Source organism: Rhinoraja longicauda, chromosome 12, assembly GCF_053455715.1.
Source record: "Rhinoraja longicauda isolate Sanriku21f chromosome 12, sRhiLon1.1, whole genome shotgun sequence".
NCBI lineage: Eukaryota > Metazoa > Chordata > Chondrichthyes > Rajiformes > Arhynchobatidae > Rhinoraja > Rhinoraja longicauda.
Window position 1 is genome coordinate 38,049,208 of NC_135964.1, and position 27,780 is coordinate 38,076,987.

At 40.7% G+C, this 27,780-nt stretch overlaps 1 protein-coding gene across 27 annotated transcripts in view; it reads left to right on the top strand.

Moving 5' to 3' along the window:
- Positions 1–27,780, top strand: part of LOC144598928 (uncharacterized) — a 223,015-nt gene that overhangs the window by 133,925 nt on the left and 61,310 nt on the right. For 23 of the 27 annotated variants that reach the window (XM_078409524.1, XM_078409525.1, XM_078409540.1 and 20 more), the window contains 7 exons: positions 4,390–4,470; positions 5,065–5,154; positions 16,116–16,205; positions 18,341–18,424; positions 21,030–21,122; positions 22,323–22,412; positions 23,343–23,423. In XM_078409524.1, the coding sequence (XP_078265650.1) occupies positions 4,390–4,470; positions 5,065–5,154; positions 16,116–16,205; positions 18,341–18,424; positions 21,030–21,122; positions 22,323–22,412; positions 23,343–23,423 (609 nt within the window). The remainder of the gene's footprint in view (positions 1–4,389; positions 4,471–5,064; positions 5,155–16,115; positions 16,206–18,340; positions 18,425–21,029; positions 21,123–22,322; positions 22,413–23,342; positions 23,424–27,780) is intronic. The other 4 variants (XM_078409534.1, XM_078409536.1, XM_078409532.1 and 1 more) reach the window with 4 other exon arrangements.

Here is a 27,780-nt window from a genome sequence, read left to right on the forward strand (position 1 = left end):
GATGTAAATGTGCTGTCTGCTGATCAGAACTATTTTGTTGAGAAGTTTATTGAATAATGATTGGATTTCATGCAATGGAAATTATATAGCACATACTTTTCATTATTGTACTCATACATGACTTCTTGAATAATACCAAATTAATTGGTCACCACTTTTAGTATATCAAAACTATTATTTTGGTTATCTTCAATAATAAAATTACGAGAACAAATGTGGTACATTGATACAACATGATGATACCTGGTACTACTGCTATGTTCATCAAAATACCATGAGGATTTTGTATCTGGATTCCTTCTTAACCCCTTGAATCAGCCCAGTTGAACCTCGACAATGTCATTGACATTCCTGAGATGATGATTGGAATCTCCTAATCTGAATTTGCTAAGATTTGATGACATTCTGGCAATATTTGTGCCTTTGTGCATCTGGGAAATCAGTACCTAGTAACTGTATATGGCAATATGCCCTTTAGTAACAAGAATTTAGGACACATTCTAAAATGCCATGTGATGATTTTATAATTCAATGGTTCACTTGCGTCTAAAATGTATTTGACAAGTCAGTGCACTGTCTTGCTTGCAACTTGTGACAAAAACTATATGAAATGATGACACTGCTCCTCATTTCATGGGATTTAGGGATTCTGCTTATCTCTGTTGGATTATTTGTGCAGCACATCTTTTTTTTGAGAAATTTAGATGCTGTGCTTGGCTATAAAGTGTTTGTCAAATTGTTGTGTCTGATTTGTTGTAGTGTGTTGGATGATAATGTAACTTTTTAATGCATGGATTGCCTATAGCCATTTAAATCATGCACACTTTTGCTTTGAATATTTCTAATGTAATTGTCCTGTATATCAAGGAGAGAGTTTAACTTTTGTTGCTGTTATTGATTGTCTGCAAGAATATTGATTGCTGGTTGTATTTAACAGCGCGCGGCTAATTATCTTGAAATTACTGGTATTAATGTTGTTGGAAGTTGGATTCAACCTGCAACCAGTCCAGTTGCCCAAAACATTATTGTGATTTGGTATTATTTGAAAGATAATTTTGAATGTTTTATGCATGGTTACATTTGAATTCATTGCTTGTCCTTAGGATGTCATAGTAGGGCCAATTCAGCAATGGTGATACATAAACGTCCTATAACAGAGAGAATAAATTAATTCAGAAACTGCTGAGTGTTTTCAACATTATGCAACTGAAAAATTATTTCCCCCCCTGTAAGAAACAAAAATCGCCATTTTCTGGTCATTTTGTACAACTCTAGTAATACCACCAGGCCAGTTGAGGATTGGAGGATGGGGAAGTTGATTGTCAAACTTCAGGATGTGACTTGCATGTCATTCATACACAAGGTCACTTCATTTCTGATGTAAAGCTCAATGATATATCTTAAATTAAAAAACAGGTTAGGAGGTCAAAAAGGAGACATGAAATGGCCTTAGCATGCAGGACTATGGTGAATCCTCAAACCTTTACCGTTCAAAGTAAAGAAGTACTCCGGGAAAGAATGTGTCCTCTCTGGGAAATCTACATGCGGAGCCAGAGGATATGAGTGGGTTCCTAAATGAATACTTCTCATCGGTATTCACCTTGAGCAAGATGTTGAGGATGGAGAGAGAGGAGGAGGAATATGTTGATATATTTTGCAACATGTTCACATGAGGAAGGGGATATTGGAACATATTAAGACAGTTAAATCCCCTGGGCCTGACGGGATTCTATTCTTGGATTGTATGCAAAGCAGTGGAAGTGTTTGTTGGGGCTCCAAGGAGAGTTTTGTATCTTTGACGTTCCAGAAAACTGGAGGATAGCAAACGTTGTTCCCTTTTTCGAGAAAGACTGTAAGGTTAAGCCAGGAAACTACAGACCGGTGAGCCTTACTTCTGTAATAGAGGAAATTATTGGAAAAAAATACATGGGGCAGGATTTATGTCCATTTGGAAAGTTAGGGACTGAGTACGAGGAGTGCGCATGGTTTTGTGCTGGGGAAATCCTGTCGTACATCAATTTGGGTTTATTTGACGAGGTAACTATGAAGGTAGGGAAGATATGACATACACAAACCTTTGAAAGGCTTTTGTCCTACATGTTACGATGGTTTCGAAGAGTAAAGTACTTTGGATTTGATAATTTGTTGACAGATTGGATCCAAAATTGGCTTGGTGATAGCAGGCAGAAGATAGATGGTGGAAGGTTGTTTTTCTGATTGGAAGTCTGTAATCAGTGGTGTACCTTGTTGTTTGTCATCTATATAAATTATATGGATGACAATGTAGGTTATCTGATTAGTACATTAGTTGATGACATTAACTTGGAGGCATGTCAAAAGGTAAGGTTGTCTAAAGGTCCAGAGGGAGATAGATCAGCTAGAAATTTGGCAGATGGAATTTAATCAAGACAATTGTGAGGGAATGTATTTGGGATGTCAAATAATGGCAGAATATATAGAGTAAGAGGCAGGGGGTGGTGATATAAGAGAAACCTTGGAATGTAAGTTCATAGTTCACTGAAAATGGCGACATTAACAGACAGTGTGGTGAAGAAGACATTTGGCATGCTTGTCTTCATTGGCTGAGACACTGAGTATAAACGTAGAACAGTCCAGCACCGGAACAGGCCCTTCAGCCCACATGATGTTGTGAAGCTTACCCCCTCTTCCGGCATGTAATCTATTTAGACATGTCCGTGCAGCGTAGGTTCACTAGGTTGATTCCCGGAATGGTGGGACTGTCGTATGTTGAAAGGCTGGAGCAATTAGGCTTGTATACACTGGAATTTAGAAGGATGAGGGGGGATCTTATTGAAACATATAAGATAATTAGGGGATTGGACACATTAGAGGCAGGAAACATGTTCCCAATGTTGGGGGAGTCCAGAACAAGGGGCCACAGTTTAAGAATAAGGGGTAGGCCATTTAGAACGGAGATGAGGAAGAACTTTTTCAGTCAGAGAGTGGTGAAGGTGTGGAATTCTCTGCCTCAGAAGGCAGTGGAGGCCAGTTCGTTGGATGCTTTCAAGAGAGAGCTGGATAGAGCTCTTAAGGATAGCGGAGTGAGGGGGTATGGGGAGAAAGCAGGAACGGGGTACTGATTGAGAGTGATCAGCCATGATCGCATTGAATGGCGGTGCTGGCTCGAAGGGCTGAATGGCCTACTCCTGCACCTATTGTCTATTGTCTATTGTCTATTGAAAGCCTCTTAAATGCCATTGTTTTGTCTGCTTCCACCACCACTTACAGCAGAGCATTTGAGGCACCCACCACTCTCTGCATAAAAAAGCCAGCCCCACACATCTCCGTTTACACATTGCCCCTCTCACCTTAAACCTATGCCTTCAAGTCTTTGGCATTTCCACCCTGGGAAGAAGATTCTGCCTGTCGACCCTTTCTGTGCCTCTCATAATTTTATGTACTTCTATCTGGTCTCCCATTTGCCTTTGACACTCCAGAGAAAACAATCCAAGTTCGCCCAACCTTTCCTCATAGCTAATACCCTCTAATCCAGGTTGCATTCTGGTAAATCTTTTCTGCACCATCTCCAAACCCTCCACACCCTTCCGGTCATTGAGCGATCAGAATTGAACACAAGCTGAGATATCAAGTTGCAGTTGTATAAAACATTGCCCAGCCTGTGTTTGAAGTATTTTATAGATGGCAGGTTGACAGGAAGGATGTGGTCATTTCAAAAAGGGTGCAGGAAGAAATCAACCAGGATGTTGCTTGGAATGGAGGGCTGCAGGTAGAATGAGAGATTAGATAGGTTCAATTTGTTCTCACAATAGCATGAGGCTGATGGGTGACAAAGAGTTTTGAAGATTATATATATATAATCTTGTTATAATTTTGTTATATATATATATATATATATATATAAGGAGTATAGTAGGATAGATAGTACTTTCTCCAGGGTAGGGGAGTCTAAAACTACACAGCATATGATTAAAGTACGAAGGAAGAAATTTAATGGAGATCTGAGGGGCAGGTCTTTTGCATAGAACCAACCGCCAGGACAAGAGGCGGAGGCAGACAAGAACTACAATGTTTAAAAGGCTTTTGGACAGTTACTGGGATAGGAAAGGAATAGAGGGATGGGTCTAATGGAGGTAAATAGTAGGCATTTTGGTTATCGTTATGCTGTAGAACTCTGACTCCATTACCATTTTTTTTAAAAACAAAAGCTGTATTTCTAAGTTAATACCTCAAGTTCTTTTGTTATTTGGCTTGGAATAAAATTGCTCCTCTGAGAGGACTGGGAGAATTTTACAAGGAAGCTTCTTTATTCTTTTGGAATAGCCACTACATTTATGAAGTGCACACAACCACGCTTGCATGCTTTTTCACTTGGTTTATTTCATTTGGTATATTTGTTATTTGTTACAGACCATGAACCCTCAACATCTAAGACTGCAAAATTGTCTAATCCAACCCATGTTTATAATGCAGGAGAGAAAAAACAGACAGGTATTCAAAAAGCTATCAGGCTCTAAATAATAAGTGCTGTAAATACTGACCATGGAAGAAATTCTATGCACATTCACCTTTTGCATTTTGCATGATTTTTTTTCTATCAGCTGTTGTGTCTGACAATTTAAGTACATTTATTATATAATATTTAATTTTATAGAATTAACTACAGCAATTTGCTTGAAGTTTGCTTGGTAATTATATTCGACCATATGAAATTAAACTGCTGCAGTAGAGTATTTTAACTATGGCAAAGCTGATGAGCATGAGATATTATGGAATCATTAACAAGTGGTCTTTAAGGTGAACAATGTATGAAATATAAAGGACCAGTTTGGTTAACATTCAAACAAGTGCAAGAATAACTGTCTATAATAATATGTACCAGGAATATCATCGGGGGTTCCTCGGCTTTTGTTGGAGGTAAAACATTCAGATTTCTTATCAATTCATTGGCTATATTGAAATAAACATATTGATTTAATACAAAAACAGTCACAGATGTTTCAGATGCAAAAATAGGTCGGTTATTAACACCTTTCTGGGTAAAGACACAAGATTTGTATTTGGTTTCTTTGTCATCCTTTACAGACCATAAACTGCCAATTTCTGACACTTCACATGTGTTTATTCCAACCTCTGTTTCTGAGATTGACCACATAGAGGACAAGAAATTCACAGGTACTTGTGGTAAATTGTGGTGTGAATAGTAATGATGCTACATAATGTTATGCAGAATTGATAGGTTTAATAATATTTTATGTAACCCATTCTAGAATTCTGGTATTTTGGTGATTTACAATTTGTGTTTTATCCTTAAGGTATATTCATTTTAAAGAGTTCTAAGATGCAAAATATTGCACATTAAAAAAATAACAGCTATTGAATTGACATTTAGTTTAATAAGTATTTATAATGCTGCAAAATCAGCAATCATCTATTTATATCTGCATTTTAATCCATGGCTAAAGTGGTACCCATTTGATCTTGGGACTGAATGTCCTTTTTAAAGTTATGCTACACCACAATGACCTCAAGTTTATTTCTTTGAAAGTTGCACTGGGTGAACAGTGTAGTGTAAGTGTATAGTGCATGGAGTTCTTTTGATTGCTCTTCTGTCAAATATACTTGCTGGGCACTGTCATACATTGCATGAATTATAAAGGTGGTGTTTGGCTATGTTTGTGTTTTGATAACAATGGACGGAATGGTTAGATAATTGCATCAACAGCAAGTGTGTGTTTCACAAAGCTGGATATTGTTGTTGCATCCACTCATTGTTTCTTTCATTATCATGGCTATGCTGTGTTAATTTTGTCAGGATATTAATCTGCTGTGCCTCTGATTTAATAATTAGTTTTGCTATTCTTACTGACTAAAAAATGGGCCATAATGTTTAAGGAAATGCTGATTACGACCTCTTAGAAATACTGGGCACTTCCCTGCTTTAGTGTTACCTGATTTTGGATCCTAGCTTGATTAACTTGCCCTTCTGTCTCTGCTGCGCTCCAATATTGGATACCTCAGAGTCAAACAGTAAATGACAAGGTTGTGTAGTTGCCCATCACTTACTTTGGGGAATCTAATATCTGAACAATTCCATTCATTTGCGTTATGACAAACAGCTGAGAGGGAACAAGGTAAGTATTTTATAATTTACACATTTCAAAATTAAATGTTTGGTCGAACATTTTTAATAGTTTCTTCTAAAACGTTCTTAACTGATGTTGATTTGTAATTTTGAATTTGTAACGGGGCAGGTTTTCTGCTGTCTCACAATTGATGGCTCTTTGCTGCTGAACCATACCATTTGTTCTGGTGAGCCGCGAGGTACAGTCTTCCCCTGGAAGCCTTGATCCCGGCTCCACAACACGGCTGAGGGGAGCAGAGGGGGAGTCTTGGCAGATACCCAATTAGACTCAGAAAACGTCTTTGATATTTGCAAATGTTCACTAACATTCAGGACCAGTTTAAATTTAACATTCAAATGTAAGCGTCATAGAATCAGAAGCATGCAGCGGGGAAACATGTCATACAGCTCTACACCCCACCATGTCCGCACACACCACTGAGCACTTATTTTACACTTAATCCTGCACCTATCACAATTTTATTATTATTCTCGTCATGTGCACATACTAAAAACATTAACATTAACAAATAACAAATAAATAAATAACTACTAAACCTGTCCACAGAAACTGATCACTACTCTTCATTTAACATCTACCATGTTTAACTTAGTGTAGGCTCAGCAGTCAGACTTCCCGTTGTCCCTGTTGGACTCCATGAGTTCACTCACCTATGCAGCATAAGAGCAGTCAACAGCAGGAGGGCAGTAGATATCACTGCCGACTTAGACACATGCCAGTGCTGGAAGTTGTGATTTCATCACTCGGTATTAGCATTCACACTGGATCAGAAGTGAGGGATTATTCAAAAGCCTTCACTGTTTTGATCAGGTTTGGCTTGCTATTGAACAATTTTCTCAATGTTTTATGGGGAAAAAATTCTGCCTCCCCACATGGCTCATCAGGCCTTGTTAACATTCAGGCCTCCTTGTTGAGGATTGAGCTGGCAATTAATAGTAAAGTGACAGCGAATACATATGGGGTAAGTTTTGACTTTTTTTTTTCCTTGCACTGCTGGATCCCTGCTGACTCACCACTCTAGAGAGTTTGAGCCCAATTTCATTTCCAGTGACAAAGTGGAGGGTTTTGCAGATCTTTCTGCTTGCTGACATCTTATGGAAGACAGGTTTTAAAAAGTTTTCAATGCTTGAATAATAATGCACATTAAATCTGTCTTCAGGGGCTTCTGTACTAGAAAACAGTTGGAAATGAAGCTTGGGCTCTTTAAGATGGAATTTACTTTTAGAGAGTGTTTTATTGCTGCTGAACAGACAAACAGCTGACCAATTAAACCAAATACCTTTATCCATTTTGTGATATCCAGATACCTACTATGCCAGAGAATTATGAAATGTGAGCAGGAGGATGTGGAGAAAATAATTTCCTTGACCACAGCTTTCTAATTGACAGTAACAGAGGAGGCAACAAGTGAATTAAAAGATGGCTGCACTAGAAATAAAGACCTGCTGATACTTAGGGTAAATGTATTAATTTTGGAGCAATGTCTTGAGTCAAATTTTCCATCGTGTTTTCCCAAATAAAGCTGATGCTAGGAATAGCATTACATCATTGGTGTCTAGCAAACCTAGACTAGGTGGAAAGTTTAGAACAATTTCCCAGTTATATTCATCAGGGGCAAACTTAATGACAGGAATCTCACCAGGAGTCAGTTAAAACTAAAATAAGGTGATACCTTCAGTGGGGTCAAAAGTGAGTCAGTTTGGTGAAGGCAAGTACTCTTGCAATGAATTGGATTAAGGAGGAAAATATAACTGCTAAATGCTTCCTTGCACATCTTTGCCATGTGGGAAGTCAGTAACTCACGTGAAGTAAATGGATTGCACCTGGATCCACCAGCATGCGCAGGTTTGGATTATTTCCCTTCTATGTTCACCAGCTTTGTGTTGGGGCATCTCCAGCAAAAATAAAATTATTTTTGTAAAAATCTCTAGTTGAGACGGACATCCAGCATTAGAAATGTCCTAGACGCACAATTGCAATAAATACATGTGTATTGTTCTCATTAATATTACCGTTCCTTTGTGTTCTTACATATTTTAAGTTGGTCTCCATGGATGACCACAACTTTGTATTTCATACTTTCCAAATTTCCTCTTGTCCATGATCACCCCATGTTACCCACTTATGCCTTCCCAGTGAAGTATATGAAATCTATTAAGTGTACCTGAGCACCTGACATTGAAGGTCACAGGTTGAATTCCTACAGTTATGTGACTAGAACAATAGACAATAGACAATAGGTGCAGGAGTAGGCCATTCAGCCCTTCGAGCCAGCACCGCCATTCAATGCGATCATGGCTGATCACTCTCAATCAGTACCCCGTTCCTGCCTTCTCCCCATACCCCCTCACTCCGCTATCCTTAAGAGCTCTATCCAGCTCTCTCTTGAAAGCATTCCAACGAACTGGCCTCCACTGCCTTCTGAGGCAGAGAACTGCACACACTACTGCAAGTGTGGTCTCACCAACGTCTTTTTGAGCTGCATCATGATGTCCCAACTTTGCTACTCAATTCCCTTCCCAATGAAGACAAGCATGCCAAAAGGCTTCTTCACCCCACAGACCACCTGACTTGCGAATTTTATGGAACTATGCACCTATACCCCCAAACCCCTCTGTTCTGCAACACCCTCCAGGGCTCTACCATTTACAATCTAAGTCCTGCCATGGTTTAACATACCAAAGGACAAGACCCCATACTTTTGTCAGTATTAAATTCCATTTGTCATTCCATGGTCCACCTAACCAACAGATCTAGTTCTTGTTGTAAACTTAGATATCCATCCTTACTGTCTACTATATCACAAATTTTGGTGTCATCTGCAAATTTACTAACAATATTAATGACATTGTCATCCAAATCTTTAATGTATATAACAAACAACCATGGACCTAGCACTGACCCCTGCGGCACATTAATGGCCACAGGCCTCCAATCAGATAAACAGGCAACCGGTCAGATAAACAACCTTCTGCAACTAGCCTTTGACTCCTTCCTCCAAGCCAGTTTTGAATCCAATTGGCCAGCTCACCTTGAATTCCATTCAAACATTATCTTCCAGTCAGCCTACCATGTGGAAGCTTATCAAAGACCTTGCTAAGCTCCATACAGACACATCAACTACCCTGCCCTCATCAATCTTTTTGATGACCTCTTCAAAAAATCTTTATCAGATTTGTGAGATATGATTTCCTATACACAAAGCCATGCTGACTATCCCTAATCATTCCGCTCCTATCCAAATGCTGGTAGACCCAGTCCCTAAGAATCCCTTCCAACAACATGCCTCCACTAACACAGGTTCACTGGCCTGTAGTTCCCCAGCTTGTCGTTGCTGCCCTTCTTAAATAATGGTACAACATTATTTACTCTTCAGTCTTCCAGAATTTTACCTGTGGTAACGATGATACAAATATCTCTGCAAGGGCCTTTGCAATTTCCTCACTAGCTCCCCGCAAGGTCCAAGGGTGTACTTGGTCAGACTCCGGAGATTTATCCACCTCAATTTGCTTTAAAACTGCCAATACCTCCTCTTTGATCATTTGTATAGTAATATCGCATCAGTACGCTATAATAATACATATGGAAAGCAGAAAGTAGTTGCCGAGACAGTGAGATCATCTTCATCCACATCAAATGAAAGTAAGTATCTGATCTTTGCGATTCAGCTTTTGAAAATTATTGCAGATGCGGGTGGATGGATGCAAAACATCATAACATAGAATGGTTAATGCAAAGGCTGCACAAAAGAGGCTTTCATCTGGATATATGTTCCAGAATCATCTCGAGCTCAGCCTCTTACAACAGGGGCCATGATGGCAATCTATTCATGTCTTGAATACTCAAGAGCACGATTGTATATTTCATTGGTGTTTCAGCAATTCCATTCCTCATTATTGACAGGTGGGTAAGTTTGCCAAAACTGTGACCTGTGATTGAGAAAGCACTAAGATGATGCAAGCGGGCACTCTCACAATATTTAACATATATTTAGAAATGTTTTTGAAGCACCGTGCCATACAAGGGTACAGGCTGAATGAAAATCAGATTAGCATAGGTAGATACTTGCTGGCTGGTCATTACCCGATGAGTAAATTGACAGTGAACGGTGGACATCTGCAGGACTTACCAAGAGGTGAATGATATTATTGTCTTTTCCAGGAAGTAAACATCTGCACAACCTGTCATTGGTCCTCCTTTCAATGTTTTCAGGTTATGGATAGCAGCTTATCCTGCAGCTGAAAAAATACAAAAGTTTATATCATATTTTGACTGAATAATTTCTCCATTTTAAATAATAACGTTCCCACCTTTGAACCTGTCTGACACATGACACCTATTCTGGATAATCTGACTGCATTAATGGATTCCTTGTCAGAAAATTAGGGAATATTGCCTGTGCTGATGTCACTACTAGTTATAGTCACGTGATTGGCAAAAGATTAGACAATAGACCAGGGGTGGCCAAACCGCGGCTCGCGAGCTAGGTGCAGGAGTAGGCCATTCGGCCCTTCGAGCCAGCACCACCATTCAATGTGATCATGGCTGATCATTCTCAATCAGTACCCCGTTCCTGCCTTCTCCCCGTACCCCCTGACTCTGCTATCCTTAAGAGCTCTATCTAGCTCTCTCTTGAATGCATTCAGAGAATTGGCCTCCACTGGCTTCTGAGGCAGAGAATTCCACAGATTTACAACTCTCTGACTGAAAAAGGTTTTCCTCATCATATCATATCATATCATATATATACAAGCCTTTTCGGCCCTCCAAGTCCGTGCCGCCCAGCGATCCCCGTACATTAACACTATCCTACACCCACTAGGGACAATTTTTACATTTACCCAGCCAATTAACCTACATACCTGTACGTCTTTGGAGTGTGGGATGAAACTGAAGATCTCGGAGAAAACCCACGCAGGTCACGGGGAGAACGTACAAACTCCTTACAGTGCAGCACCCGTAGTCAGGATCGAACCTGAGTGTCCGGCGCTGCATTCGCTGTAAAGCAGCAACTCTACCGCTGCGCTACCGTGCCGCCCGTTCATCTCCGTTCTAAATGGCCTACCCCTTATTCTGAAACTGTGGCCCCTGGTTCTGGACTCCCCCAACATTGGGAACATGTTTCCTGCCTCTAACGTGTCCAACCCCTGAATAATCTTAGATGTTTCGATAAGATTCCCTCTCGTCCTTCTAAATTCCAGCCTAGTAGCTCCAGTCTTTCAACATATAACAGTCCTGCCATTCCAGGAATTAAACTAGTAAACCTTATGCTGACAGCCCTCAATAGCAAGAATATCCTTCCTCAAATTTGGAGACCAAAACTGCACACAGTACTCCAGGTGCAGTCTCACTAGGGCCCTGTACAAACTGCAGAAGGACCTCTTTGCTCCTATACTCAACTCCTCTTGTTATGAAGGCCCTACCCCCAATACCATGTGCTCTAATTTTGCCCACTGATCTCCAATGTGGGACCTTGTCGAAGGCTTTCTGAAAGTCAAGGTACACTACATCCACCGGCTCTCCCTTGTCAATTTTCCTAGTTACATCCTCAAAAAATTCCAGAAGATTAGTCAAGCAAGCTTTCCCCTTCGAAAATCCATGCTGACTCGGAACGATCCTGTTACTGCAATCCAAATGCTCCGCAATTTCGTCTTTTATAATTGACTCCAGCATCTTCCCCACCACTGATGTCAGATTAACTGGTCTATAATTTCCTGTTTTCTCTCTCCCTTTCTTAAAAAGTGGGATAACATTAGCTACCCTCCAATCCACAGGAACTGATCCTGAATCTATAGAACATTGGAAAATTATCACCAATGCATCCACGATTTCTAGAGCCACCTCCTTAAGTACCCTGGGATGCAGACCATCAGGCCCTGTGGATTTATCAGCCTTCAGTCCCATCAGTCTACCCAACACCATTTCCTGCCTAATGTGAATTTCCTTCAGTTCCTCCGTCACCCTAGGATCTCTGGCCACGAGAACATCTGGGAGATTGTTTGTATCTTCCTTAGTGAAGACAGATCCAAAGTACCGGTTCAACACGTCTGCCATTTCCTTGTTCCCCATAATAAATTCCCCTGCTTCTGTCTTCAAGGGACCCACATTTGCCTTGACTATTTTTTTCCTCTTCACATACCTAAAAAAGCTTTTACTATCCTCCTTTATATTATTGGCTAGCTTACCCTCGTACCTCATCTTTTCCCCCTGTATTGCCTTTTTAGTTATCTTCTGTCGCTCTTTAAAAGAGTCCCAATCCTCTGGCTTCCCACTCTTCTTTGCTATGTTATACTCCTTCTCTTTTATTTTTATGCTGTCCTTGACTTCCCTTGTCAGCCACGGGTGCCTCTTACTCCCCTTAGAATCTTTCCTCCTCTTTGGGATAAATTGATCCTGCAACTTCTGCATTATTCCCAGGAATACCTGCCATTGCTGTTCCACCGTCTTCCCTGCTAGGGCCTCCTTCCAGTCAAATCTGATCAGCTCCTGCCTCATGCCCCTGTAATCCCCTCTGCTATACTGTAATACTGACACTTCTGATTTTCCCTTCTCCCTCTCAATTTGTAGAGTAAAACTTATCATATTGTGATCACTGCCTCCTAATGGCTCTTTTACCTTGAGTTCCCTTATCAGACCCTTATCAGATCAGGTTCTACACAACACTAAATCCAGAATTGCCTTCTGCTTGGGAGGCTCCAGTACAAGCTGGAGGATTACTCCTCCAGGCTCTGCAACTATATGATGGGTTACCGCTATCCGTGCTCAATCCCACTTCCCAAGGACTGATTGACATAGTCAACTGGCATTGGATTATTCCCAGCTGCCCTGCGAGGCATTACGAATGATTTAATATAATTCTCGGGTAATGCGTACATTGTCGTAATGTGCAAGAGTGAACCATAATTAAATCAGCCTTTTGTTCCATACACAATTTATTATAATATATCTTTAGTATTGCCTGTCCAGTTCGAAGCAATTTAATGAGTAATAGGGTTTCACTTAAATGTAATAGATGAGACAAAAATCTGAAGAAGGGTCCTGACCTGAAATGCCACGTTTCTATGTTCTCTGGAGATTTACTACGGCATTTTGAGTTACTACGGCATTTTGTTTTTTTTATACAAAACCTTTTGTTTGTTTTATGAATAAATTTAATAAATATGTTGTCACCAGAGATAATACACAATCAAACAAACAAATAAATTAATTTAAGTCAATTGGAAACCAAAAATTTGCCGATGATGGAAATCTGAAATAAATATATATTTTTGAAGATTATTTGGTAGTCATGCAACCTCTATGGAGAGAGGAATAGAGTTAACATTCTAAGTCAATTACACTTCATCAGAAGTTGTTTAAATGATCAATTTAAACTCTCAACTAAAGCAACATTTTTTGTCTTAGTCATTTGTTCTTGATTCTGTAAGGGGTTTCTGCGCCGAGCTTTCGCCCGACCTAAGGTCCCCGTGCCTTGCTCTGATCCCTTGACCAGGCCGTGCACACTGGTTCCCCGTGAGTGGTTCGACCCACTCACCCCTTACGGTTCTAGACACTGGACTTAGGTGCAGGAGCTCTTATAGTGCAGAAAAATTCAACCAGACCAGATTTTAAAACCAGGGTTTAAATGAAAAAGGCTTTTATTCAGCACTTGGGACTATTGTCCATGAATACTTATACAGTTCTATAATACATGTCTATGAAACACATACCGAATCACACGAATACTTATAACTATGAATCATAAAACACAGTTCTATAAGACATATACACGAATACCTTTTACTTATGAATTCTTAAACACAGTTCTGCAAGACACATACACGAATACCTTTTACTTATGAATTCTTAAACACAGTTCTGCAAGACACATACACGACTGTAAGATGGGGAACGCACGACGCATCGCAACCTTGACCAACACATATTTTAGTACACACCCAACGTTTATTCACAACCACCCTCCCCTCTACACTAAACTATGTCCAGGATATGTAGGATTTGGAATGCATGCTCACCATGGGGCTATTACTGGGGTTACTGACTGTTCGTTTGGCAGTATTTCTCCTCGAGTTGCGTGCCTGTTCCTCTCTCTTGCATCCGTTTTTTTTGCCTGTCTTTTCTTCCTCCTGCATTCGTTTTCTTGCCTGCTTGCGTTTCCTGCAGGTTTTCTTCTCGAGTTGACTTAACTTCTTCTTCCAGTATTTCTTCTTGAGTTTAAAACCCAAAAGTAGTGGCCAGTTATACTGTTTCTGACCCGTCCTATCTCCCGCCAGATCTTGGAATCTCTTTGTTCAAAAAGATATGTATGAGGTTTTCTTCTGATCTGCGCTTATGTTCGGGGATACCGGGGATGGCCAGAAGGTGTAAATTGGGATTTCATTGTGAGGTGATGGGTGTTAACTGGTTTCCCATCACCTACCAGGTAGTTTTCTATGGGCTATTGTGCCCCCTCACTGAGATGAACTGTTTAGGTCGGCTTGGGGCATTGTAAGTATGCTGATGTCAGCGCCCCAGTGTCTGGACTCCGACCTGGTTTCGTAGGTTTCTGCATGGCCAATACCCATCCTTTGTTCTGGCCATGGCTTTGCAGAAAACCTAGAGACTGGGATGTAAGGTTTTTACCTTTTTTGTGGCTGGTCACGAGGTCCTGCAGCCATTTTAGGACCCACAGATTGTGACATCCTTTGGTAAACTGACTGCAGCCTTTCTCCGCTATCAGCCCCAGTCTCCCGTTTAAAATGTCCAAACTGCAGCTCTTTGGTTTTGTGTTGATTTCAGAATGAGGGAAAACTTCTCAAATCTTACAATTCAGAAATGTTGCTCAGCACTTGTTTGTCCTGCTGCATGTTGGTGTAAAGTATACTCAGCTAGCATGATGTTATGTTTTGCATGAAACACTGGGTGAGATATCATGCATCTCATTGCTTTTTAAAACTCTGCATGTCTAAATTATATTGGCTGGCCAGTACAAGAATACAAGAAAATAGGAGCATGTGTGGGCCGGGCCGCCAGGACCCTCAAGCCTGCCTGGCTATTCATTATGATGGTGATTCGTCTATGGTAGCCTCAAGTCCTCTTCCGTAAATCCCCCACAGCCTTTAATTACTCAATCTTTCAAATATTTATCTATTTCCACTTTAAATACATCGAATGATCTACCAACCTCTGAAACTTGCAGAGATTATTTACCCTCTGGGAAAATAAATTTCTGTGCATCTTGGACTTAAGTGATCAGCTCCTTCATTTGTAACCATGTCCCCTTGTTCATCACTCTCCCACTAGAGAAAAGATTCCAGCATCTACCCTGTTAAAGCCCTTTTAGTATCTGACATGTTTGAATAATGTCACCCTCAACCATCTAAGGAATACAGACCAAACTATCCAGCTCATGATAGGACAACTCTTTCATTCCAGGATTAGCCCGGTGAATCTCTATTCAACTGCTTCTAATGCTACAAAATCCTTTTTTAGGGGGACCAAAATTCTGCATAGTATTCCAGGTGTGGCTTCATCAACACAACTTTTACAAAACCTTCCTATTCTTAAAGTTCAACTCCTTTGCGCAAGATTCAAAATGCCAATTACGTTCTTAACTACTCGTGGAACCTGCCTGTTATCTTTTTGTGATTCATGCACAAGAACACCTACAACCCTTTAAACTTCACTGATTTCCCATGCCTCTCACCATTTAGATAATAATCGATCTTTTGAATCCTCTTACTGAAGTGCATGTCTTCACACTTACCTACGTTTAACTCCATTTTTGCCCAATCACTCACTCTACCTTCTATAACCTATTGTAAAATCATAATGTCCTCATCATAAGATGTCTTTCCACTTATTTTCAGATCATAAAGAATAATATTTGTAGCTCTTGATTCTGCAGACTTTGATTCTGTACTCATCTCGGTGTATGGCAAATGTCCAGAAAGTGCAAATTCTCATGAAAAATGCAATGTTTGTATTTGGTTTCTTTGTTGTCCCTTGCAGACCATAACCAGACAAACTCTGGCACTACTCATGTATTTGATCAAGCCCCTATATCTGAACGTGGTAACACAGAAGACCAGGAATTGAAAGGTATTTGCGTTAAACTGTTGTGTAGTGCCAATTCTACAATTTGACGTAATATCAAAAATATTAACACAAGAATATACATGATACAGAACTGCATGATGATTTGACAAATAAATGTTCTATTTCCTCTTAGATAGTTCTTCAGGATTGAGGATGTCCTGTAGTTTTTTGTAGGTCTGTGGTGGCGAGAGAGGCCAGTGTGGGAACTGTTAACTCTGCCATAGATAGTTGGTAGGAGATAGTTTGCTCTTACACCTGTTGTCTGGTGGCAATGCACTTTGTGCTTGTTTTGACATCTTTATCTTCAAGCATACTTTTACTCAGGTGGCCCAAGGTTGTGCTGGTGAATCTAAGGCATAATTGATGTCTGCCTTCATTGAGAATGGTTCTTAAGGTACAGTAAGTGGGCTGTCCTTTTCAGGGCCTTGACATAGACTCTTGTATCCTTCAGAGGGCTATGTTACACCATGGAGAAGATTGTTGGGGAATTTTTGTTTTGCAGATATTAACAATATGCTACAGAGGATAAGGCAACATTGATTTGGGCCTGACCTCTGAATATATGCATTCGCAAGCATCAATTGAGAACTCCAGCTGGGGCAATGTTGTTTCTAGAGGAGAGACAATATATTTGAAGTGTTTCATTTGGTCTTAAATTAGCACAACGGCAGCAAGAGCTTGTTGGAAGTGAAGGGCAGCACTGCAGTGAGGAAAATTGAGCAAAATGTTGGGCCAATTATACAATCTTTCTTGATGTCATCTTACAGGGATTATGTCTGTAGTGACCTGCTGAAAAGGATCATGGCTTACATGCCATCGTGAAGAAGAACAAGAATAAGATGGAGATTAATTTCTTGTCTAGCCAAATTTCAATAAAATGATTTACAGTGTGTCTCAATTGACAGTCAGAATAATTTTGCGAGGTCATAAAAGAAGGGTCGTTACCCGAAACGTCACCTATCCATGTCCACCAGCGATGCTGTCTGACACGCTGAGTCACTCCTCCAGCACTTTGTGTTCTACACAAGATTCCAACATCTGCAGATTCCAACATTTACACATATAATTATTGATGCGTCTCCCTTCATTTGCTTTGAAGTTGACAGGAGGTGAAGGTTATGTCTGTTGTGTATTTAGGCAGATGGAATTCACTTTGTTATTTGGGATCTTTGCTCTATCGTCATAGGGGCAAGACAGTTGTGGAAGGTCCTGGTGAGGACTTACCCTGTGGCAGACATTAGGGAAACTCCTATGTATTTACTGAAATAAGATTTGTCGGTTTAATTGAAGATTGGCACATTTGGTTCCAATTGAAGATTGGCACCACTGAGGTCTCTTGCCAGATATGGGAGATGAAATTGTGACTTAGTTAGAGATCTCTTTCTGCTGAATTTAGAACCTCCGCTGGGATTCAGCCACGGTCTGAGAACAATTTGTTTTCTAGTTGGTGTATGTCCTTTTCAGCTGCTTTTAAGTCAGGGATGCCAGCAAAGTTGGTGCATTGCATTATTACCACATCCAAAGGACGTGCTGGTTGGTATTTAATTGACCACTGTTAACTACCCCCAATGTAGTTGGGTGGCAGGAGAATCAGGAGAGTTCATGGGTATGTGAAAGAGTTTACAGGTCATCCCCAGGGTTCCATTCCTGAGAACTGTCGAAACTCAAACAGTTCACGTCGGAAAAACGGCCGCAAACTTGAGTTCTCTCACCTGGAAGATACCTGCAAACTCGCAGCAGCTATCAAATCCATACCACTGTCCTCCCAAATGCTTGTTCGTACGTGGCAGCTGTACATATGTCTTGCATTCGTAAGGTGGGAAGGGCCTTACTGGAAAATGTATGGGAAGCCACTGATGAGATTATTCTGGAACTGGCATGGACTCAATGGGCTGGATGGTCTCTTATGTCATAAGGAAATAGGAAATCATCAGATTTCAGAACATTTAGTCAATTATTTGTGGACTGCAAGATTATAAAGCATGCAATTTGCCAATACGTTATTGTGTGAATAAATTTGTCACGGATCAGTTTTGAGCCATTCATTTATTTATTTCACAAAAGAGTAACATCACATTACAGAGAAGGTAAGTTAACAAAATGGTAAAGATACAAAGGATTTTATTTGTTTCTTCTAGCCCCTATACCAACAAATTCTGAAACTTCTCACACGTTCAGTTCAACTCCTGAACTTGGTAAAAAAGAAAACAAGGATGTCGCAGGTAATTGGTTGCCTGTAATACGAGTCACTACTGGCATGTTCTGAAAAATACACTCATTTCATTTGCCACATTTTGCATAAAGAAAAGTAACATATTAATGCTTAAGGTTGAGATCGTTGCTAAAGTAGAGTAATTCACTTCCATTATACGCAAGATACACAAAAATCTTATTTTGGTTTAAAATACACCGATCAGCCAAAACATTATGACCACTGACAGGCGAAGTGAATAACATTGATTATCTTGTTACAATGGCACCTGTCAAGGGGTGGGATATATTAGGCAGCGCGTGAACTTGAAGTTCTTGAAGTTGATGTGTTGGATGCAGGAGAAATGGGCAAGAGTAAAGACCTGAGCGACTTTGACAAGGGCCAGAATGTTATGGTCAGACGACTGGCCCAGAGCATCTCTGAAATGGCAAGGCTTGTGGGTGCTCCCGATCAGCAGTGGTGAGTACCTACCGACTGTAATCCGAGGAGGGATAAACCATAAACCGGCGACAGGGTGTTGGGCGCCCAAGGCTCATCAATGCGCGAGGGCATCAAAGGCTATCCCGAGTGCTCTGAATCGACAGAAGTTTTACTGTGGCACAAGTCACAGAAAATTTGAATGGTGGTCACGGGAGGAATGTGTCACAATACATAGTGCATCGCACCCTGCTGCATATGGGGCTGCACACGGAGGACCAACAGCATATTAGGCAGGTGGTCATAATATTTTGGCTGATCGGTGTTTTTAGAACAATCCTAATTTACCTAGACAAGAGATTGTTTGCAGTAGATGATGTTTCAAAAGTATTATTTGTTTCATTCAAAGACAGAGTGAAAGTATTTTGTCTTGGATAGGTTCCTCCAGTTTCATAAATTTTGATGACCGTAAAGCTGAGGTGCGCTTTTTGCCCTGCATGGAGTTATTTTCATATATCATTGTGGAATTTAATTAATTTGTAATAATCTTCAAATTTCAATGTTTGCATAAGCTGTGTTGGGTCATAAAGCATGAGCAGTGAATTTGAGACTATTGCATATTGCTCACATATAACAAAGGTGTATTTTATTGGAATTTGCACCTTTACTTGCTTATACCTCAGTAAAACATTACGTGATCAGATTGGTGTTTGTTAAGCTTAATTTTGATGAAATGCATAATCAATTAAGACATTTCCAAGCTTTTCCTCTCTGGAGGTAAAAGTGTCAGAAGTGTGACAGGTGGAATTTTGGGCCTCCCTACTGCCCTGCTATTAACTAGGTAATTTGTGCAAGGTTAGCTATATATTTTTTCCTATGAGGCATAAATTGCCACATGATTTCATTTACGACAGCAACTTAAAAGGCCAGTCTGCCTGTCTCAATTATAAAATTGTATGTTTGGAAATTCAGTTAAACAACTCACTTTTCTTACTGCTGTACAATGCAGAATTGATTTTATTTTCCCCAGAACAAAATATTGTAATGGCCATTTCAACAACGCTTCATTTATTTCTGAAATTTTGAACAGGCATTTCTGAGCATGAGTTTTCTTTATGCCCCTAACTTGAACTCTACATTGAGTGTGCAGAAGGATGTAATTTCCCATGCAATACTCTTTTTGATGGACTGAAGAAAAACTGGAACTTGGATGCTGGGAAACAGCCATTGTTGGGAACCACTTGGTCAACATGGTTGTTGCACTACTCTCCTGGACTGGAAGTTTGTCCTCCACCCGCCCACACCCTTGAGTGTTCTTCCCCCATAATTCATTCGGTGCATGGCATCAACCATGCCAAGACACACTTTTTGTACCGTTCCTTACTCTTTCTCCCTTTCCCTAACTTTTGCAGTCCAGCCACAGTGGCACCAATGGCTGTATTTCCCCCCTCTCCAATCCCATTCCAAATCTCCATCAGTGATCCAAGCATGACTCTCGGTCTATGGTGTACCACTGTATTGTTCTGTATGTTCCATTGTTCCAAACCTCTTCCATGTGCATGAATGCCGGGTTCTGATGACAACCATGCTCTACAACTGAAAACCAATGTACAGGAGATGCTGTCAGTCATATGAAATGTTAAATGGAAGCCCTATCTACCTTCTCAGGTTGCTATAAAAGGTCCCATAGCACTATTTTAAACAATAGCAATACAGTTATCACTGTTATCCTGATTAAAATCCTAAAATTATTTATTTTGGCTGAGGTTGAAACATCCTTCTGTTTATCAAAATGCTTCATGAATTTGAGTTCTCAACTTTAGTGTCCACTTAATTTTCATTCCAATGAGAATTGTTTAGCAAACACAATCTCTTCTCATATACTGGCTAACACTTCCCTGGTACCATGATTAGTTTAGTTGAGAGATCAAGGAACCAGGCCCTCCAGCCCACTGAGTCCACGCTGACCATTGATCACCTGTTTACACTAGTCCTAAGTTATTCCACTTTCAAATCCATTCCCTACACATTAGGGGCAATTTTGCAGAGGCCAATTAACCTACAAACCCTTGCATCTTTGGGATGTAGGAGGAAACCGAAACACTGGAGGAAATTCACGAATGTCCAGATAGCTATTGTTAGTGTTGTTTGAGTGAAAGACAGAGGTGTGCATTTTGTTTTTTTTTAATCCCTTGTAGATTATACACAGCTAATCTATGGCACCCCACCAAATATGTTCAATCAAGACCAAGAATCTGCACTTGATAACATAGAAAACAAGGATTTGGCAGGTAATTGCAGTAATGTCCCTGGCATGGGTTCTTGATGGTGTAGTAAAATGTTTTAAGAAAGTATATCCACTGCTTTGTTAAATTAAGTGGTTTTAAAAAACTACAGTATTAGCTTTAGTGTTGGATTTACATTTATACATAAATAAATATGGAAAAGCAATGTAGATCGCTGCTTGCCATAAAGAAAATTTTGCATCAAGAATGTTACAAAGCCAGGGAATAATTGTAAAACCCAATCAAACTGAGACTAGAGATACTTGGTATGGGAAATTTTAAAAAACTAGTTTATGATTGCAAGCTATGCAGCTGTTATCTTGTAAACAGTGCTAAATTGCATCATGCACAATGGTTTGTATGTTCTGCGTAACTCATTACAGCGTATCATGTTTACTGTAGAAATCGATACCGATTCAAAATGTAGTTGGCAATCAGTGCACCAAGTCTTGCATGGATTCCATTCATTGCTGTTGTTTTTAATATATGATGTGATCAGTTTGCATTTTGTTCCATACCTTAAAATGGCTTTACTTGTACTGTATCACATTAACTTTAGGGGCATGTAAAATAGATTGCCTGATCAATGTTGTGCATTCGAGGCATGTGCTAAAATTTGTGATATCAATGAGTACGACTTCTTTCATAAATCCCATGGCATATTGTCTTTACGTATTATTCTATATGTTGCCCTCGTGCACAGTGGGTAGCGTTGTAATGCCACTATTTCTTGCTTGGAATCCATTTGATGTTTTCGCATGAAACAACTTATCTAGAAACTGTGTCCATGCATCTTGCAGATCTTAACATTTGCATGCATTATTCTATTTGTTTAATAAGTTCATGCATTTCCCTGAACTTTGTCGTGGAATGGATCTGGCCTATATTGAGGCTTTTGTAGTATTTAAACAATGTTTTTGGCTGAATATGTCTTTTCATATTTCAATAATTCTGGAATGAAGGGCGTTGAATGGTACTGAACTAACAATTCAGATCTCAGACTTGCCAACAGTTATGATTGTTATTATTCGATATAAGTAAGTTCTACCACGGAGAATGCATTAGCATAATCAGCGCATGAAAAATGAATGAAGCCTGTATTTGGTATGTTTTTATGATACCAACCTATAACTCAGATAAACTGTACTGGTGCCATATGGTGAGAGATGGAAGAAGCTTGCATTTAGTATCTTTTGTCCTCGACAGACGATAAGTTTTCTTCTTCTGACACTCGCAATGTGTTCAGACCAACCACAGTATCTCAAGTGGGTAGCACTGGCAAAAAAGATCACTCAGGTATTTTCAAAAAAAGCATGGATTTGTACATTGCTGTTTAACATTATGTCAAAAATTCATAATCACCTCTTAATCATCCATTGTTGCTCAACAGTCTTCGCTCTAGTGTTTTCATATTTTGTATGTCACTTACTATGCATTTATCCTTTACTTCCTGAATTTCTGATAAAAACCACAGTTAGTGAAATAGAAATTACAATTGCATCAGAATGTCTGATGGAGTAGTAGAAGATGTTCTGAGGGTAATTAAGCTTTTGGATGAGTTTTTTTGCATTGTATTTTATTTTTGTATCGAGAAAATGCATTAAATTTAATGTTGAGCTTATAATTGGGCTCATTTTTATATGGCACACAAATTGATCTTCCAAAAATATTAGATATTAGCTGAAGTGATATTAACCTCTGACACAGATATAAATACTGTGCTGTTACTGTATTGTTACACGTAGCACAGTACTTTGCTTTGCATTTGTGTAAGATGTGCTTTAGCCATTTATTTGTCTGCTTTGCTTGAAATTCACTATTTGCTTTTATTTATTACATCAAAGAGTTAGCTATGTTATAATTTATTGCATTTTATGCACTTTGCCAGTCTGAACGTATGGACAATGCATTGCATGTTTTGTGCAACTACACTTTTTTCAAAGGAAAATCTAAATGATGTTCACATCAGTGTTTATACGAAATGCATTACTAATTCAATACTTTGTACCTTGCCTTGTATATAATCAGAAATAATGAAAAACCTCCACGGTACATTGCAGTTTCCTAATGCTTTGCTGTTGCACGTAAACAATCAAGGGATTTCCATATTGGAACTTGCTCTTAACTTAACCAGGTCCATCTTGAACCATGATAAAATTATATGGTCTCATGAAGTGCATTTCTAATTACCGGATTTTGTTTCTTTTTATTTGTTATCTCTTGCAGTATCTGATCCTCCAAAGGAACGTTCGTCCATCATCACCTCCAATCCAGTGCGTAAAACTAATGCCAAAGTGGATCATGCAGGTAATGGTCAGTTACATTACTCCTAGCAGTGGAGATTATGCAATACATGATTCAGGGTAAAGGAATGCTGGGGCAGGTGCTGAAGGTAATTAGACTGCAAAAAAACCAGCTGCTATCAGAAGTGGGTATATTAATAACATTTAACATCTTAATTGGGCTAGACTGAAGATTAAGCATAGTAAATCATGAAGTCTTTCTTTGGCTAGAAGAAAGGTAGTAGAGAAAAGGTTCCATGTAGATGAGGAAGAAAACCCGTCTATAATGGAGAAGCTAGTTCATAGTTTCGGTAGGTGGTATTTCAGGAAGTTGGATGACACTGAACAGATTCAGTTACGTAGAAAAATGTGTTTTTGACAGTGTTTTATAAAGGATAAGAGAAGTCAGGGCTTCCAGGCAAGTTGAAGTTGCGGTGTTTGTAGTTTGGGCTATTCCCTCGGTTGATGGCCATTAACAGTATACACGGATCAGCCAAAACATTATGACCACTGACAGGCGAAGTGAATAACATTGATTATCTTGTTACAATGGCACCTGTCAAGGGGTGGGATATATTAAGAGATTCAAGAGATTCAAGATAGCTTTATTTGTCATCCAATATTGGACGAAATTCAGTCACCCACAGTCCAACAATAAAAGCATTAAATAGGCATTAAAATTACACAACCCCAAAAACACACAAAAAAAGAAACATCCATCAAAGAAACATCCATCACAGTGAGTCTCCTCCAGTCCTCTCCTCACTGTGATGGAAGGCCACAATGTCTTTCCCTTCTCCTACCGTCTTCTCCCGCAGTCAGGTTGTTGTGGTTGCAGGCCGCGCCGGACGGTCCGCAGCGGCCCGAGCCGAAGGCGAGTCGCAGCCGCTCCCGCAGCCTCCGAAGACGGCCGGCTCCGCCGATGATAAGTCCGATCCGGGGCGGACGAACACGCTGCTGCTGCCGCTGTTGCTGCATGTCGGGGCGGTCATGGCTCCCGACATTGAAGCCCCCGCCCAGAGGAGAAGTATCCCGCGGCCTATCTTAGGCCGCGCCGGACGGTGAAATGTCCGCGACCCAAGCCCCGCGACCCGGGGCGGGCGAACACGCTGCCGCTGCCGGAGCTCCCGATGTCGGCATCCACGTGGCCCGAGCCTAAGGCGAGTCGCAGCCGCTCCCGCACCCTCCGAAGACGGCCGGCTCCGCTGATGGTAAGTCCGGTCCCCGGGCTCTGCAAACCAGAGCCCTGGAGGCCGCCACCTCCAGGAGTTGGGCCGATGGTAGGCCGCAGCAGGAACGGAGACAACACCCAGAAAACAAAGGTCGGGTCTCCGTTCGGAAGGGACACATATTTACAATTTTACAGTTCCCCCCCTCCCCCCCACATACACACATAGTACACAAACACAAAAACACCACATCACAACTACAATTAAGACAAAAAACCAACAAAAACACAAATACAAATGGACCGCAGGTAAGCCGCAGCTGCTATGGCAGCGCCGCCATTTTGGATCAAACTTTAGGCAGCAAATGAACAGTCAGTTCTTGAAATTGATATGTTGGATGCAGGAAAAATGGGTAGGAGTAAAGACCTGAGCGACTTTGACAAGGGCCAAATTGTTATGGCCAGACGACTTGGTCAGAGCATCTCTGAAACGGCAAGGCTTGTGGGGTGCTCCTGGTCAGCAATGGTGAGTACCTAACGACAGTGGTCTGAGGAGGGACAAACCACAAACTGGCGACAGGATGTTGAGCGCCCAAGGCTTATCGATGCGCGAGGGCAACGAAGGCTGTCCCGTCTGGTCCGAACCGACAGACGGTCTACTATGGCACATCACAGAAACTTTTAATGGTGATCACGGGAGGAATGTGTCACAATACACAGTGCATTGCACCCTGCTGTGTATGGGACTGCACACGGAGAACCAACAGCATATTAGGCAGGTGGTCATAATGTTTTGGCTCATCGGGTCATAATGTTTTGGCTGATATGTGAGGTGAGGTGAGGTGCCAATTTCTAAGGTGGAAAGGGTTGAGAGATTGGTTAATTCATATATTAGGAAATGGTTCGGATTTCCAAGGTGTCTAAGTAATGTGGCTTTATATGGGAAAGGTATTCTCCATTTACCATTGTCTAGCCTAACAGAGGATTTTAAGTGTGCTAAGGTGAGTTAGAGTTGCAATTACTTGCGAGCAAGGATACCTTGAATAGCAATCTGATGACAAATGTAGTTAGGGGGAGGAAGTGGAACTCGAAACAGGCAGTACAAGAAGCACAAGCAGCTCTGAGGCATACAGACATTGTTGCTAGGGTGCAGCAAGGGAAAGGAGGCCTTGGGCTTAGCACAGGGAAACCAGTGTGGAGTAAGGCAGGCCCAACAGAGGGGAGGAAATTGGTTGTGGACCAGGTACGTCATCAGGAGTAAGCAGTGAGATGTATAAGGGGAGTGACTCAGTTTAAGCAGAGTCAGTGGCTGAATTAGTAAAGTGTAGAAAAGAGGAAGTTTAGTTGGAGGGACCTGTGGCGCATGGAGGCGGATCATGTAAGTTTCCTTACAAGGGCTATTTATGATGTGCTACCATCACCGCAGAACATGAAACAATGGGTAGGTGGGGATATGCTGTGTTCAGAGGTGGCAATGTTGAGGCGTATTTTATCAGGATGCAGTATATTTGGCGTATACTGAGTCATGTATACTTGGCGGCATAACCAGGTATTGAAGTGTGCAGCTGCAGCAATTGAGGAGAGGACAGCACAGGTGAATTCAGTAGGCATCGGGACTGAGTGTATCGCGATTCATTTTGTCCATGAAGGAAAGGTAAAGGAGGGAAGTTTTCAGACTGGTATGAGCTTGGCCAACTAAGGGGAGCCAATGATTGGGAGATGCAAGTAGATTTTGGAGGAAAAGTTGTTCGGCAGGAAATAATTAGAACGTTTGAGGCCAGATATAGTGTTATGGTCAGTTAGTCAGTGGATAAGGTATGTTATAGAAATGACGGTGCCTTGGGAGAAGTTAGTGGATGAGCTTATAAAAAGAAAAAGCTTCGATATGTAGATTTGGCAACAGAAGTTGAGCAGTGCGGATGGAAAGCAAGAGTACATCTGGTAGAGGTGGGTTGTAGAGGTTTTATAGAGCGATCGACCACGTCGCAATTTGGAGAGCTAGGAATCGTAGACAGAGTTTGCGTCAGGCCATAAAGGAGATGTCAGAGGCAGCAGAACAAGGCAGTTGGTGGATTTGGTGGAGAAGAAACAGTCCCTTAACAGTCCTGGGGGCAGAAAGGAAATGTATAACGTGTGGTATGTGTATTTCTTTGTAAGTGTACCCTGTGTAAGTATATCCTGGTTTTATGGCAGGTAGATTTTTTGAGGAGCTAAGACTGTTTAATGATGGGGTAGGATGTGTACGATAGGATGTATGTGTGTAGCATTTATTTGAGTGAATTAATCGTCTGTAGTTTCCGTTATTTAGTAGATACTGGTAGCATAGGTGGTGAGAGCGGGTATTGAAAGGGGTTGTTCCGGGATGCCAGAACTAACTATTGAGCCTTTCTGGCTCTCAGCAGGGAGGTCATATATTTAGCAGATGTTCAAGGAGCAATTATCTTACCAAAATTTTAATGTACATCAATTTCTGAGTGGTTTGACCTCCGTAAGGACATCCTCACTAAAATATGCCATCTGCTATAGCCATCAATGCAACTTCAGAGAAAGGCAAGGATTGCATTGCCAGACATGCTGAAACAAATAGAATCATTAACTTCTGCTGATTGTATCTGGAGATATTCACACCATCTCACAATTTGCCATCTACTGTTGCAGAGGGAGGTTAACGTGGGCAGCTTTCTAGATTGGGTGAGAGGACTACATTTCATTCACTCCTGCATGAAACCAGCAGGAAAAAAAGGAGCAACTACCTTTTTCATGACATGGAATGCCATGGTTGCATTTCATTATTTTGTGAGTACTGCAAAAGGTACCACACCAGGGGAGAGATATTCTTGAACTGCATTGCTGGATTCCGTGGCAGCACCTTTGATTCATTTCAATCTGAAACAACTTAAAGAAGCTCTTTCCACCTTAGTCATCATGTAGAAGTTGATTCCTGTATTTGCAACCCAGCTCTCTATTTAATAAGAGTCCACTTGTTATGTTCCTTTGTTTCCTACAATTGAAAACTGTGTCTCAATGTAGACGTAAAAGTGATGATCCTACAAACATTCAAAATCAAGACTAGATATGAAAACATGCAATACTACATACAAATACCTCCTAATTATAGAGCGTAATGGAGAGTCATTGAGTTGCACAGTATGGAAATGGGACCTTCGGCCAAACTTGCTTATACAAACAGTGATGCTTATCTATGCAAATCCCA